At 41.6% G+C, this 16138-nt stretch overlaps 1 protein-coding gene across 6 annotated transcripts in view; it reads left to right on the forward strand.

Annotated features, from left to right (window-relative positions):
- SH3KBP1 (SH3 domain containing kinase binding protein 1) overlaps positions 1 to 6916 on the forward strand; it is a 404653-nt gene extending 397737 nt beyond the window's left edge. For all 6 annotated transcript variants that reach the window (XM_077145714.1, XM_077145717.1, XM_077145712.1 and 3 more), the window contains 3 exons: positions 1323 to 1591; positions 4904 to 4967; positions 5888 to 6916. In XM_077145714.1, coding sequence (XP_077001829.1) covers positions 1323 to 1591; positions 4904 to 4967; positions 5888 to 5929 — 375 coding nt within the window. In that variant the 3' untranslated portion in view covers positions 5930 to 6916. The remainder of the gene's footprint in view (positions 1 to 1322; positions 1592 to 4903; positions 4968 to 5887) is intronic.
- Positions 6917 to 16138: the final 9222 nt, after the last annotated feature.

A 16138-nucleotide genomic window follows, 5' to 3' on the forward strand; every position in this document is an offset into this window, starting at 1 on the left:
CTTTCTTTCACCACCTCTTACATTTCAGCATTCCCTAGGGTGCCATACCTGTGCCTCTTCTACTTCTTTATTATCTACCCCCATAGCTTTTTCTTCCCCTGGTGGTGTTTCTGGCCCAGTTCACTCTTCTGGTCACTGGCTGTGCCCACAATACATGTCGCCTTGGTTGTCCCTTGGTCTCGTAAATCTCATTGTGTCTAAAACTGAAATCATCATCCAGCCCTTCAACCTGCTCTTACTTATCTGAAAGATGCACCCTTAAGGCCCACTTCCTCTGTCCCCAGCCGTGGTCCAGGACCTGCACTTCCTCCTTCAGCTCCTACATGCTGTCCAGGACTGCAGCTTGCTGGCCCTTGGGTGTCTGTTCCATGAGGGCAGCCATGGCATCTGCTGTGCCCACTCCCCCACCCCAGCACCCAGAACAGTGCCTGGCACTGTTTGTTATTTGAACCTGTCTCTACCACATGTCTCAAGGCTGTCCTCTCTCCATCGTGTTGGCCACTCAAGCTCTCCCCGTTTCTACCACTGATTGTATGAGTCTCCCAGCAATCTTCCTTCCCCCTGGCCTACCATCCTTTGGGCCCTTCTGCAGCCAGAAAGACCATTAGCATGGCATGCCACCTTTTAACCCCTTTGACAAGAGCCTCTACCTCCCCAGCCTTATTTCTCCACTCTACCTCTCTCCTGCCCGCTCTGACACTCCAGCCATGTTGAGTGACCTGCTTCCCACGAATACACTTCACTCTCCCGTGGCATTCCCTCTACCTAGAACATCTTTCTCCAAACACCCCTCTCTCCTGTCGACCTTGTAGACCTTCCTCAAGATGGAGCTGCCCTCTTCTCCTCTCTGAAGTGCGCAGTGATCCCCCCACCCTGAGATGGCTGATTCCTCTCATGGGTGGCCGCAGCTCTGTCTGTTTGCCTCCTGCTTGTGCAGCCTTGCCCTCCTCTGCAGTGTGCTGGTGTGCCTGTCTGTCTATGCCCCACTGGGTTCTGAGCTCCTTGAGGACAAGGAGAATGTCTCATTCACTTCAAGGTTTGCAGAGCTAAGGGCATAGTTGGACCTCTGTAGAGGTATATTGAAACAATTAGTATCTACCTGTCCAGAAAGGTGGTCAAATTTAGGATCCATAGGAGAAGGCCCTTGAAGGGGATAGGAGGGGTTCCTGCACCAAGTAGACACACAGTGGCTTGTGGCTAAAGGATGATTGTATGGAGTTTGTGAAGAGAGTACGATGTTGATGGAGAATTTTACTAAACAGGAGAGGGGAGCGTGGCATGAATTCCTAGCTCTGAATCCTCTCTGCCTTCCCTCATCACAGGTGTCCGACAACAAAGCGTCTCTGCCGCCTAAGCCGGGGACCATGGCTTCAGGTGGTGGCGGGCAAGCTCCTCTGTCCTCGGCGGCATCCTTACCCCTGACTTCCTCTTTGGGAACAGCCGGACACAGAGCCAACTCCCCATCTCTGTTCGGCACTGAAGGGAAACCAAAGATGGAGCCTGTGGCCAGCAGCCAGGCAGCCGTGGAGGAGCTGAGGACACAGGTCCGCGAGCTGAGGAGCATCATCGAGACCATGAAGGACCAGCAGAAGTGAGTGCCTGGGGCTCCGTCCTCACCCACCTGCCAGGGTGTTCTCAGCATCTCCTCTGCAGACCTGGAAACCAAGCTCCTCTGGGCCGGGGCTGAATTTGAAAGCCCGCCCCGGAGGGTGGGCTGGGGCCTTCCTGGTAACGGGAGTGCGCGTGGGCACTGAGAGGCAAATATGGGCCCAGCTGTGTGTTTATATGGACCTGCTACATGCAGGAAGGACACAGGCTGGCCAGGGGTTAAACTGGGCGAATCTATTACAGGGCCTCACACTCTTGGCAGGATGCAACAGGGAAAATTCCTTATGTCATCATAAAATACAGTATTCACATGTACCATTTCTCAATATATCCAACAGCCAGTTTTTCTCCAATGTCAGAAAAAATCCAGTTTCTTCAGTTAGCTCCCAGATCAAGTAATTGGCTTGATTAATATTTAGGGGCCGGTGGTATGAAAGGCCTGTAAATAAAAGAAATTCCATATGTAAGTATAACACAGGATGCCCCATGCAATGACAAAGTCAGTAAAAAATCTAGAATCAGGGAGGTTCTTATCTGACGTAAGCTGAGGCTCAGAAGGCTTAGGGGTCAGTTTGCTCTTTCTCGAGGGACTCAGGTGGGCATGTCAGGGAGGTGTCTCCTGAGATTCTGCAAGATGAACTAGGATGGCCAAGAGCAGGCCACTCCAGGCACAGGGCCAATTCATCGCATCCCAGTTGCCCAAGGCACATCTGGGCTCTTGAGGATTCCAGGTCCCAGCTAGGCCTTTGCCCCACATGGCTGAGCTGCAGTAGAATGGTGAGTGTGTAAGGACACTGTCCCTGGAGCCAGGTAGCCTGGGTTCAAATCCCAGGCGGCCACTTGCTGGCTGCGTGACCTCAGGCCATTCATTTACACTTCCCATACATCTGTGTTCTGTGTAACTTACCTCACAAGGTCTATTGAGCACTCAACCGGCTCACACAGGGAGAACCTGGAGACACAGCTGCTTCAGGGCACCCTCCCCTCTGGTTTGCATTATTCTAGCTGCCCAGCCTAGCCCACACCAGGAGCTCATGCTTGGAGGCTGCTCTCATCAGTGTCATCATTGTCCATTCCCTGGTGCCCTGTGCTGAAGGACCTGCCAATCCCACATACCCTGATAGCATCCCCAGGACCTACTGGGAAAGAGTTGTGCTCAGAGGGGTGCAAGCCCTTGTTTTGCTGCACCTCTGAGTCCCAGGGGCCTGGCCACCTCACAGGGCTAGTGCCCTCCTGCCTCCCAGCTGCCCCCCAGGCAGGCAGACTGTGTGTTCTTAGAAGCATCATTAGGTAAGAGTGCCTAAATCTTGGGCTTCAGCCCTGTTGACTCCAGCCTCTGATCTTGAGGGGCGCCTGGAATCTGCACATCTGAAATGCCTGTCTCCCACCACTGTGAGGCCCATGCCTACTTGGCCAGCCAACATCTTTCATCAGCACCTCGCAGTGGTCCCTCTCCCAGGGCCTGCCTTTTGCATCCTTTCCCAGCCTGGCCTCCATGCCCACCGTCATTGCATCCCCCCAGGCTCCTTTAGTAGCACGTATCATCACACTCCCTCCAGGCCCCATATGTGCTGATTCTCCCTTCCCCTGCTTCTGGCCGTCTTTACCATCAATCCCTTCATCTATCTACCTACCTACCTTGCTCCCTCCCTCCCTCATGGATTTATGCCCATTTTTCCTAGTTAGACTTAGTGACTTTCTTTGGACCACCTTCCCCAATTAGAAACTTTGTCTTCCCTAGTCTTCCTGGAGTTGTACAGTTTGCTTAGGATCTCATCTACTTTTCTAAACCCTAAATAGCACCCACTAAGATATTGGTGCCTAATGTGTGCTTGAATAAATGCAGTGATGAGTCACAACTGATTAATGTCAAATAACCTGATGTGGTGACAGTGGTGTTGGGACATAGTGCCAGGGAAGAGGGCCATTGTGGTGGCCTCATCAAGTGAGCAAATGCAGTATAACTTCTACCTTACTTCCTGTGCTCTTTTGGCTGGTTTTGTTTCTTGATTCTCCAGCCCAGCCTGTAAAACTGTACATGCAAAATAAAGTGATATCTTTGGATGGAGTCCAACTCTCTTGACCACTGATTCAATGACTGCAGTGGCCCAGTAATGGAGACCCTAATTTTCAAGAGTTTAGTTTTGTTCCACTTTATTGTTTAATGTTGGAAAAGGCATTAGGTGGTGTATCCTTGTTCATGTCCACTTTCTTTACCACATGATCACCAAATACTGCTGTTTCAGTTATTTTACCTCCAAGTTTTGGAGTATTACTCCTTGTAGGATTTTATCAGAATCCGTAAAAACATACCGGTGAACTTTCATTAATTAAAAACTGAAAATAAAGGAAATATTCATGGAGTGATAAAACATCTACAATAAAATTACATGAGTGCATTTAAAGACCAGTAATTCTGTAATAAAGGCTCATTAGAATGAAGACAATAAATATGAGCCTGGAAACCTCGAGTCTAGTCATCAGGCAAATCAGGCCCCCTCTCTGGGTGTCAGTTTCCCCAGCTAAAAGCAAAGGCTTGGACTAAGGCATCTCATATAAGTCATTTCCAGACCCCAAATTTTTATTTAAGTAACTGGAATCAAAAGGGCATCAGTGATTACATACATGCTTAGCTTCTTTTGAAGTTTATGTTTGAGAAATGATTTCTGCTGTGAATAAATAAAACATGTTTGGAAACAGCTGATGCTAGTTTTTTGTTTTGTATAATATAACCTATATACAAAACAGAGAAAAAAGCAATAGTTTTCAGAGCACTCTTCAACAAGTAGTTACAGGACAGATCCCAGAGTTTGTTATGGGCTACCATACCATCATCTCAGATTTTTCCTTCTAGCTGCTCCAGGACATTGGAGGCTGGAAGGAATAAATAGTTTTTTTTATCATCACAATTGACTTTTTTTTTCTTTTTTTGTGAAAAATAACATATATACAAAAAAGCAATAAACTTCAAAGCACAGCACAACAATTTGTTGTAGAACAGATTTCAGAGTTTGGTGTGGGTTACAATTCCACAATTTTAGGTTTTTACTTCTAGCTGCTTTAAGATACTGAAGACAGACCTAACATTTTATGTTGACATATTTTGGGAGCCCAGAAATAACAGCAAGCCTTTCTCTCTGCATCAGATTTTAGGCAGTGGCAGCGCAATGATTTCATGTCCATTTTTATCTTTGTAAAAAGGCCAGATGTATTCTGTAGTAATAATAAAAGGTTTCTTATCTCCTATTAGGGAAGTCTGGGTTGTTGTTTAATTTCATTGCTGTTTGCTTTTCAGAAGAGAGATTAAGCAGCTATTATCCGAGTTGGATGAAGAGAAGAAAATCCGGCTTCGTTTGCAGGTGGGTCCCTCAGGGTCCTGCTGCCTGGGTGAGGCTTAGGGGGCAGTTTCATGGCTTTAATTTACAAACAAATCATCATTACTTCTTTGCAGATTCAGAGTCACTCTCCCTGATGGTTTTCTTAGAATTGTGGAGGTCCATGTCATGTCCTTTCTTGAGATCTGGAAAGTTTTAGGAAAGGGAGAGGCTGGTAAACCTGCCCCAAGTTGGCTCTCGCATTTGGAGCGTATCAGAAACATCTGCTCTGTGTAAAGTGCCTCCCCCTGCACCCCCAGCACCTCTCCAGTTTCCAGGAAGCATCACTATAGGATAGCGTGGCCCTAGAGAGGCCCTGTTGCTAGCTGGCTTCTGTCTTGCGGTCATTGGAACTCCAAAGGACTCTGTCTCCTCTAGTCTCTGCTCCATCTCTGCCGTTACCAGGTGGCAGAGAGTATGCAGGAGTTCCCAGTGTCCAAATGTTGACTCTCTCAGCTTGGATTCATGTGGTGCTCTGGGTAAGGATTGGGACCCAGGCTGCTTAAAGAAGGGATGGTCAACTGCTCGCATCACTTTGGTGGTGCTGACAGAGCCCCGGGCCCAATCACAGGTGCCTTCCCTCACTGCCAGATGGGCCAGCATTTCAGGACAGCTGGCCTCTGCCCTGTGGCCAGGAAACTGGAATGATTGCTGCGTTTTGGCAAACTTTGGAGAATTAAGAGATCCATCTTTCCTAGTGCATCATGTCTGCATGCCCATTCTTTAGGTTTATGCCATTTTTGCTATCATTATCAACTTGTCATTCAGATGTCGTTTCACTCGTTTCTTCTTTCAAATTGTCGGGTTCATTATTTCCTTTTAATCAAGCAGGTTGATGATCTTTCAGATTGTACAAAACCAGCCAATTCCACATGATTTTGTTTGGTTCTTTTTTTTCTTTATAGATGGAAGTTAATGATATAAAGAAAGCTCTTCAATCAAAATGATTACTTGATAAATGAAACGTCACATTATTCATCCCGAGTCTGAGACTCAAATTTTCTGCCCCAGCCAAAATAACCTTGTGCCAAAAGATTAAAGGTTTGCCTCAACATGTCCCCATTTGAAAGATTAGCACAAAAGTCTTGATAGCACAACACAAATTCCATCCAAGAGGAGAATCTTCCCCCAGCATAGTCCTGGGTCTGGCACTGGTTGTGACCTAGAGCAAATTGTGCTTCAGGCTTTTCTACTTTGAGATCTCACGCGAAACGAAAACTCAGGCAGTTTAGTCCATAGTGGTACTATTTTAATGATCTTTTCCATTAATGAAATGTAACTTCAGATTATTCGTTTACAAGCTTTATAATTTTATGATTTTTTAATCGTATTTTGTCACAGATTCCTCCAGTGTTTGTACTACACATAGTCAGAAGCAAGCAGCCCCTTCTTTTGCTTCAGGCAGCAAGCTGCCTTGCTTTGCGTTCCAGTTTAGGATTCTATTACATATGCAATTTTAGGTCCAACCCATCCCTTCCCTCTGCCAACCAACCCCACCACCCTGAGATAAATTTTAGCTTATATATGATGGTATATTTACAAAAAGAGAAAGAAAAAACCTGGTATTTGCAATGATCTGTGCCTTCTTTTTACCACCCTCTTGATTGGAACTTTTGTGATGCAGCTACCATGATTCAAAAAAAAATTATTAGCCACCTATTAAAGTCCACTAGAGGCTCCTGTCTTCAAAGCTTCTCTCAACATAGCCAAAGGTCCTAAGAGGAGACAGCTGTGAGGTTGGGCGTGCTGTGTGGTAACAGCTGCAACTTTTAAGTTCTCCTGGTTTTGGGTTGTTTATGAAATTTAAAATGTCACCCCTGCTTGATTTTTCATCAGCCAAGTTAAACCCCTGCCTCCTGTCCTTTGCACCTTTTGCGTGAACAGAATATGCATTATTAAAGCAAAAATAAATAAAAGTAAAATGCAAATGAAAACAAGGGGGGAAAGTTGTGTTATTTCCTTCCCTGGATTATGTGTGTGTGTGTTATTGTTTAAACTGTATTCAGGTGATGTCATTTGCCCTGCTCTGTTGTAACCCCTTCCCTTAGGGCCAAGAGAATGGGGGTGGGGGGGGGCGGGGTCTTGTGAAGTGTAGCCATTGGATCTTCCTTGCATTTATGAAATTGCTTTTTCCTTCCCAAGGAAAATCGTGTTTGCTTGTCTGCTTTACCTTTGTAGCAAATGAACAGTTCGGCCTTAGATTATGTAACTGTTTTCTCATCCTTAGCTGAAAATAAGGGGCATATACTGTATTGCAAGATTGAGGGGAGGGTTCATTAAAGGCCCCCAAAGATATTTTATATGTTTCTAAAAAGCTGCTTTGTCTATTTCCTAAGATTTGTAGTGAAACTACTAAACATTAATAGATTTGCACGACTGTAAAGAATGAGATTGATAACACCGAAGGAGTGGTGCAAAAAAATAAAAATAAAAATCACCACATTATTGAGCTTTGAAAGTATTACAAATAAATGTCTCTTTTTCTCCACCTTCCCCTGCCTTCCTCTTCCCTACATACTTATCCTCACTACTTGAACTGCACCTGAGAGTATTTATAGAGAGCCCTGACAGACCAGCCCTGGTCTTCCTAGGCTAGGGCACAGTTAGGGAAGGGAGCAGGTAAAGAAAGAAACCTGCCACCCTGCATTCCCATCTCTGGGTGTACTGCCTTTTCAGCAGCCTTGGTCCCAGTATGCTTGGGTCCAGGAACCCCAAGTTTCCAAGGGCAGTATAAAACATTCCTGTTACCCTTTATCATTTTCAGCATTTCTGTGTTTTTTTAAGCCTTCAGTGAGTTCCCATCCCACACAGTATAAGACTGAGGATTGGATTCCCTGAGGTTTGGATTTCTCGTTACACATCATGAAACTCTCTAATGATATAGTTTTATATAATGTGTATACAGAGTGGGATTATTAATAACTGAGGGGGTGGAGAGCCCTTGTGGGGTCCTGGTAACACAGAGTGTAGAGGGCTGATGTCTTCCCTCTGGGAGGCCAGCCTTTGAATTCCTTTGAATTAGGAGAGGGAGGAAAGATTCTTGGAGAAGTTGGTGTGTCCAGCTTTTCTACTGCCCCTCGGGCTAATCAGCAAGGGGATTATGCATCCTGGAATTGAACGAGCCACTGCCTGCACAGCCTCCATCTTTACTCTTTACCTGACAAAATGGACCTATCAAGAATATTGTAAAGCTTGGAAGTATCACTTTCGGGAAAAAAAATCCTTTTGCATTCAGCATGGACTCTTATCAGGCATCTATGGAGAATTATTTTTTTGCTTCATTTTCTAAAGTTGTATTTAGAAGTCTTAAGTATTGTGCTTTGTAAAAAGATGATTAAATGAAATTTTGTGAAAATATTTTTGTTAAGGTGGTCATGGTTCCCAAAATGATTTCTTGAAATGCAAACCATTTTTCTCCATTTCACCCAACTCATCTAGAAATGTCTTTAGCAGGCATGAAATGGGGTGCCCCCATCTGTCTTACCCAAGTGAACAGAAATAATCCATTATAATCTGTTTAACTTGTTCAATGCTATGTTCATATTTAAGCAAAAAATACTAGTTAGGTATAAATTATTTTTAATATAAAAATCATTAAATTATTTGAATAATTGTGTAAAACCACTTTTTATTCATACATAGCCCTTAGGCAGAGTACTCAAGTATATGATTTTTTTCTCCCCTAAAGACAGCCTGTATCTATCATCACATGCATGTCTTTGCTTACTAATGGTGGGGTTTTGTTTCCTTTTGTAACACAGATCCTTTCTGGGAAAGCCAGAGGGTGGATAATTTATTCCTCTCAATTGCCATGGTCTGTATAAAAATAATCCCCATCACAAAAGCCTATTGTAACCTGAGGTCATCACTGCCCCATTTTTCTATTAGATTAGGTTTTATTCCTCGACTTTCTTTAGTACAAATTAATGTCAAGATGTTTTAGCACCTAGGGTGCTTGGTGAAGAGCTTTTCACTTTGGTTTCATGCAAATCAGATCTGTACCAAAGCAATGTGTACATAGGTGACGGGATCCCAGCATGGCTGATGGATGCTCATGACAGAGTAATGGAGTTTAGGACCCAAACTCAGGGGAAGAAGATGCTGTAGCCTGTTTCCCAAAATTAGCTCTAATGCAGGAATGCTGTGGCCAAAGCAGAGACAATTCCTTCCCATCTAGAAATAAATGTCTGTCAGTGGTGTAAGGAAGGAGATAGGGGTCACACTTCTTAAGGGAATGAAACTTTCCTGTCATTCCTACATCTGTCCTTGAGGCCACTGAGGCTTTGTTCCTAACACTGAAGCAGAAAGCAACCGCTAAAAGCCAAGAGGAATCTATGAAGTAGATGCACATCTCCAAGAAGTGGTTTTATTTCGTGACTTTTAATCGATCCTAAGTGAAGTGGGGGTGGGGGTATCCCCTTCCCAATACTGTGTGCTTATCCATGTTTGTGAATTTGGAATTCGCAGTAAAATGGACAACTCCTTTTATCAGAGAAATAGGAGATCAAATATTTCAACTAAAACAAATAGAACAAGATACTTCATAGGTTGAGGCTAGAAGTTTCTGAGGAAAAATAGAGAAAAATACCGATGAGATGAGAACTGAATTCCTGGAGAACCAGTTTCATGGAGTGGTTCTCTTTAGATGGCAACAATTTTAATTATATAAATATGACAATGTCATTTAAGTCTTGAATACCTCCCCACCCCTAAAAATGTTACTAGTTCTCCAGAAAACTAATAAGGATATTTGCTGGCAATCTTTGAACTCTTTGGTGGGAAGATATACTAGAAATGCAAATTTTCATTACAGTTTCTATTAAAAAATATTTCCTATATATAGGATCATGTCATTAGTGAACAGAGGTAGTTTAACTTCTCCCTTTCCAATTTAAATGCCTTTTTCTTTTCTTTTTCTTGCCTAATTGCTCTGGCCATAACTTCCAGTACAGTATTAAATAACAGTGGTGACAGTGAGCATCCTTGTCTTGTTCTTGATCTTAGGGGGAAAGCTTTCAGTCTCTACCATTGAGTATGATGTTAGCTGTGGGTTTTTCATAAATGCCCTTTATCATGTTGAGGAGTTCCCTCCTATTCCTATTTCTCATGAAATGGTGTTGGATTTTTTCCAATGCCTTTTCTATATCAATGAGATAATCATGTGCTTTTTCCCCTTTTGTTCTATTATTATGGTGTATTACATTGGTTTTCTTATATTGAACCACCCTTATTCCAGGGATATTCCAGGGATAAATCCCACTTGATGTGATGATGTATAAAATGTTTAATGTGCTGTGGGATTCAGTTTGCTAGTATCTATTTTTTTTGTATGCTGTATAGTGGGGTCACATTTCATTATTTTTCCATGTGAGTAGCCCATTATTGCAGCATCATTTGTTGAAATTTTGTTTGTTTTGCTTATTTGTTTGTATTTTGGCAAGTGCATAGACCAGGAATTGAACCGTCTCCCACGTGGCAGGTGAGAATTCTACCACTGAACTACCCTTGCACCCCCCAGTTTGCTGGTATCTTGTTGAGGACTTTAGTATCTATAGTCATAAGGGAAATTGGTCTGTAATTTTCTTTACTTGCAATGTCTTTATTTGGCTTTGCTATTAGGGTGATGCTGGTCTCGTAAAATGAGTTAGGAAGTATTCCTTCCTCTTCTAATTTTTGGAAGATTTATGAAGGATTGATATTAATTCTTTAAATGTTTGGTAGAACTCACCAGTGAAGCCATCTGGTGCTAGACTTCTCTTTGTTGGGAGGTTTTTGATTATTGATTCAATCTCTTTACTTGTAGATCTGTTGAGTCTTTCTGTTTCTTCTTGAATCAGTTTAGGTAATTTGTGTGTACAAGTCAATTTTTAAACTAACCAAACGGAAGACAAAGAAAAACCACAAAGAAACCAATAATATTGCCAAAAGAAAAGCAGAAATGTCTTAGGAGAAATGGAATGTATTTTCTTCAAACTTCAGGATTATTTCTTAGTCTTTACCTGAGAGAACCAGAAGTTTGGCAGGGACTGAACCTCTGCTGTTAAATGTTTAAAGGAAGTAGATGAGTAGGGATTGAATACTTTTATGAAACAACCCACCTATCCACCTGCCTTGGCCCCCAGGAGAGAATCAGGAAATACTTTTGTTTATTCTCATTAAGGGCATTCTCCTTGTAAGAAGTGAATCTGGAATGAGGAGGACAAGGATTGAGAGAGGAAGTCTCAGGAGGAACTTCAGGTCTAGAGGTATAACCAGCCTACTTTTATATGGACTTGTTCAGGGCTGAGAATCTGGGAAGGGGTGATGAGGAAGATGAAACAGGGTAGCGCTGTGGGTGAGAACCTTCTCTGGAGAGTTAGTTTAATCATCCAGGAAACAGAGGACACCAGCATGCTGTTACCTGTTGACAAGAGTCCTAATAAATCATCCATCTTTTAAGGTTGGCAATGACTGTGGGCTCAAATGTACAATCCAGTCACTCTGAATATTTTTACTTTTATTCCTGATTATGAAGATAATATATTCTGCCCAAAATAGAAAGTACAAAACATAAAAAGATAGGCAGAAATTCTCCTAAATTCAAACCCATAAATAGCCTTTAATTATTTTAATTTCTCATGATGGAGATCAATCTATGTATATAGTTTTATATTCTGTTTTTTATACTTACCATTGTTTTGTGATTATTTCCTTGTCATTAACTTTTTTCAAAAACATTTGTAATAGCTGTGTAATATCCATCTATAAACATGCCAGAAAGCATTTAATCAGTCATCTGTTGAACATGTATCAAGTATGACTATGTGCCAGACACCATGATAGATGCTGAATATGCAATGGTCCTGCCTCCGAGTAGCTTAGAGTCCACTGAGGAGGGATAGACAGGTGAACAGACAAGTCTAACATGGTACAGGAATATTACCACCAAGATGAGTTCAGGATACTTTGGAATTACAGAGCAGAGATGCCCAATCTTTCCTTGAGGGTGGGGAAGTCAGGGAAGGAAGGGCATTTTAGGTTAAATCTGATGCTTCTGTTACGAATAAAGTTGTGATGGGCATAAATCTATGTCCACATTTCTGATTTGTCCATAAAATAAATTCCTCAAAGTGAAATACCAAGTCAAAATGTGAGTATGAATTACCTGAGTTTTTTAGCAAAAATCATCTTTGTCTGATTATAAATATTGTTGAATTAACATCACCATAAAAAATTGCCAACTAAGCACCCATCTGTCCATTTGTTTTCACCTAAACCTCTGTGGGTGTTGGGTCTGGATGTCTTCCTTCCAGTCTCTGCTCAAATGTCACCTCATCAGAGAGGCTTTCCCTACCTCCTACAGAAAAGGGCAACCCTAACCTCGATCCACTTCCAGATCCTCCATGTCTAGACACTGCTTCGTTTTTCTCTAGCACTCCTCACCTCTGACATGCTGTAGATACGTACTTGCCTGTCTGTTTCTGCCTCCTCTCCCTGGAATGAAACTACCATGATGGAAGTGACTTTGTCTTCTTCACTGCTGTGTCCCCAGCATCACAAACATTGCCAGGTGCCTGATAAGTGCTGGATAAATATTTGCTGATGGAATAAATGAATTCGTAATTGTGACTGATGCCAAATGGGATTTATTCTATAAATTTGAACAGTCCGGTTTTACCTTTACTAAAATTACAGTACAAAAAGGAGCATTAGGGAAGGCTCATGACAAAAAAAGAGATGTAAGGAGAGCCTTCAGAGGCACTTACCTTATACTAGAGGCTCAGCCAATACCCAGGCCTAAGGAAAGTGTTCCTTGCGTCCCCGTGCTTCTCAGATAAAGTTCCCGTGGTCTGCACACTGTTAGCCCTAAGAGTGTCACCCACTATTAGAAAACCTTGGCTACCTCTGTTTTAAGATACAAAACATTATTTTTTTCTTAGATTCACTCTGGAGGAAGAATGTACTCAAGAGCTGGGCATATTGTGACCCTTTACTGTTCTCACTCCTTTGAGGTCAGCTGGGAACCCAATCACTGCCTCTCCGTGCTGCCAGTGTGCCCAGCAAGTGCTGCCTGCCGGGGCTGACCATCGGCCTGGAAAGTGATGAGTAAGCAGGATGTATAGATGAGCCCTGGGCCTTCAGGACATGCGATAGGTCAGTGGTTCTTAGAGGGTGGTCCCTGGACAAGCAGCAGCATCACCACCTGGGAACTTGGTAGAAATGGAAATTCCAGGGCCCCGCTCCAGACCTACTGGATCAGAAACTCTGGGGTGGGGCCCAGCGATCTGCTATAACAAGCCCTCCCAGTGGTGCCAATGCACGCTCAAGTTTGAGGACCCCTGTCATGGGGAGAGCAATTCACTCCCGCTGAGTTGTAGGTAAAATAACCCACTGTTGTTGTTTCCAGAAATCTCTGCTTGGACTGTGGCTGCAGCAAAACAAGGCACGCTATCTAGAAACTATTCCATAGTCTTTCAGTTTCCAGATGGTATTTTTGTAGGTCAGACATGGTTGAATGGGGCTTCTAGTTTCAGCTAGATGTAGAGAGGTGCAAAAATATCCCTCCCACCCTCTCCATGCGAAAAAAATCTGGACAGACCAGAAATTAACAGAGAATTCCGTTCACAGAGCAAATGGAAAACTCAAAATCTTGAGAGAGCTGCCTTCTGCCAGACACCTGAACATTTGCTAAGTTGGGGCAGAAGAGGTAGAAAAATTAAACTAGAAAATTTGACAAATTCCTAGAGGCCATGTATGGGCTGACTTGAGAGGTTGAAGCTCCTGGGAGCAGAAGTTAGAGGAGGGGTGTCCAGCCTTTTTGCAGGCTTTTCCTCCAGGACGCTACTTGACTCTCACAGGGCAGACAGGGAAAATCCAGAGATTTCTGCAGGGAGAGCTCCAAGAAATAGGCTTTCTCTCTGGGGAGCAGCAAAAGGGAAGCCTTAAAGCCAAGGGGAGGGACAAAAAAATCGCTAGAGGAATTAAAAGTCTCTGATGCCCATAAAACAATAATCCCCAACACTGATAACTATAGGAGCACAAACATGAACACACTCCAGCTGCTGCTAAAACTAACATAAACCCGCACACTAAAGGCCTCAATATCTACTTCTCTATGCAAAATATCTGGCTTTCAACAAAGAAATTACAAGACATGCCAAAAGGCAAGAGAAATCAGTCTGAAAAGACAAAGCAATCATCAGAATCAGGTGCAGATAAAACATAACTATTAGAACTGTCAGGGAATTTTAAATAACTGTGATCACTATGTTAAAGGCAGAAAAGGTAAACAAGGTGCAAGATCAGATAGGTAATTTCAGCAGAGATAGAAAATATAAGAAATGATCAAATGGAAATACTAGAGAAAAAACAGTAAACAGTAATTTTATTTCTTTTTCTCTTTTGTCTTTTTATTTTTCTGAGTTGATACAAATGTTCTAAGAAATGATGAATATGCAATTATGTGATGATATTGAAAATTACTGATTATATATGTAAAATGGAATGATATGTTAATGTTTTTGTTCTTAATTTTTTAATTAATAAATTTAAAAAAGAAACCAAAGTAACAGAAATGTTACCTTGGCTCATTAGTAGGCCTGAATATTTATATTTACTAGAATAGATAATACTGACAAAGATAAAAAGAAGACACAAATAACCAAATCAAGAATGAAATAAGGGATACCACTACAGATCCTGCAGCCATTAAAAGAATGATAAGAGATTGCTATGAACAACTTTATAAATTCAACATCTTAGAAGCAATAGACCAATTCCTTGAAAACCACAAACCACTAAAACTCAACCAAGTTAAAAAGATAATCCAAATAGTTCTATAAGTATTAAAGAAATTGACTTCGTAATTTAAAAACCCCTGAAAAAGAAATCTCCATGTGGATGGTTTCACTGGGGAATTCTACCTTATGTTTTAAAAAGTAACACTGATTTTATACAATCTCTTCCAGGAAATAAAAGAGGAAAGAAGACTTCCCAGCTTATGAGTTTAAAACAAGGCAAAGACAGTACAAAAAAACGAAAGCTCAAGATCAATGTTTCTCATGAATCTAGACAAAAAAAAAAATCCTCAAATACTAGCAAATCAAATTCAGCAATATATAAAAGGAATAACATATCACAGCCAATTGAGATTTATTCCAAGAATGGAAAGCTGGTTCAACATTCAAAAATCAATCAGTATAATCTACCATATTGACAAGTTAATGAAGAAAAATCATATGATCATATCAATTGAGGCAGAAAAGCATTTGAAAAAACCTAATACCCATTCACAATAAAAATAAAAAAAAAAAACTCTTAGCAAACTATGGATGGAGGAAAACTTCCTCAACTTGATAAAGAGCATTAATACACCTACAGCTAACATCATACTTAGGGTGAAGGACTTAAGGCATTCTCCTAAGTTCAAGAATAAGGCAAGGATGTCCACTCTCACCACTCTTATCCAACAGAGTACTTCATGTTCTAGCCACAGCAGTAAGGTAAGAAAAGCAAATAAAAGGCATACAGTTTAGAATGAAGAAATAAAACTGTTCCCATTTGCAGATGACATGATTGTCTATGTAAAAAATTCCAAGTAGTCAACAACAAAAAATTCCTTGAACTAATGTGAGTTCAGCAAGGTCGTGTATGGAATATAAAACCAACACACAAAACAATTGCATTTTTCATTGATTGTATACTTTGGATGGTGTGCATGAAGACCTCTCAATAAAAATATTTTTTAAACACAATTGCATTTTTACATATCAACAATGGACAGGTAGAGACTGAAATTAAACTACCATACTATTTACAATCACTCTAAAGAAAATGAAATACCGAAGAATAGATATGCTGAGAATTAGAAAATGCTAATGAAAGAAATCGGAGAGACTTAAATGGAAGAGGCATACCACACTCAAGGATTGGAAGATTCAATGTAATTAAAATGTTCATTCTCTCCAAATTGATCTATAGATTTAATGTAATGCCTATCAAATTCCCAGCAAGGTTTTGATTTTTTTTTAACTTTTTTTTATTGTATAGTATAGCATATATACAAAGCAAAGAAATAAAAAAGCAATAGTTTTCAAAGCACTCTTCAACAAGTAGTAATAGGACAGATCCCAGAGTTTGTCATGGGCTACCCTATGATCCTCTCAGATTTTTCCTTC

This window comes from Tamandua tetradactyla, chromosome X, assembly GCF_023851605.1.
Source record: "Tamandua tetradactyla isolate mTamTet1 chromosome X, mTamTet1.pri, whole genome shotgun sequence".
NCBI classification, from domain to species: Eukaryota; Metazoa; Chordata; class Mammalia; order Pilosa; family Myrmecophagidae; genus Tamandua; species Tamandua tetradactyla.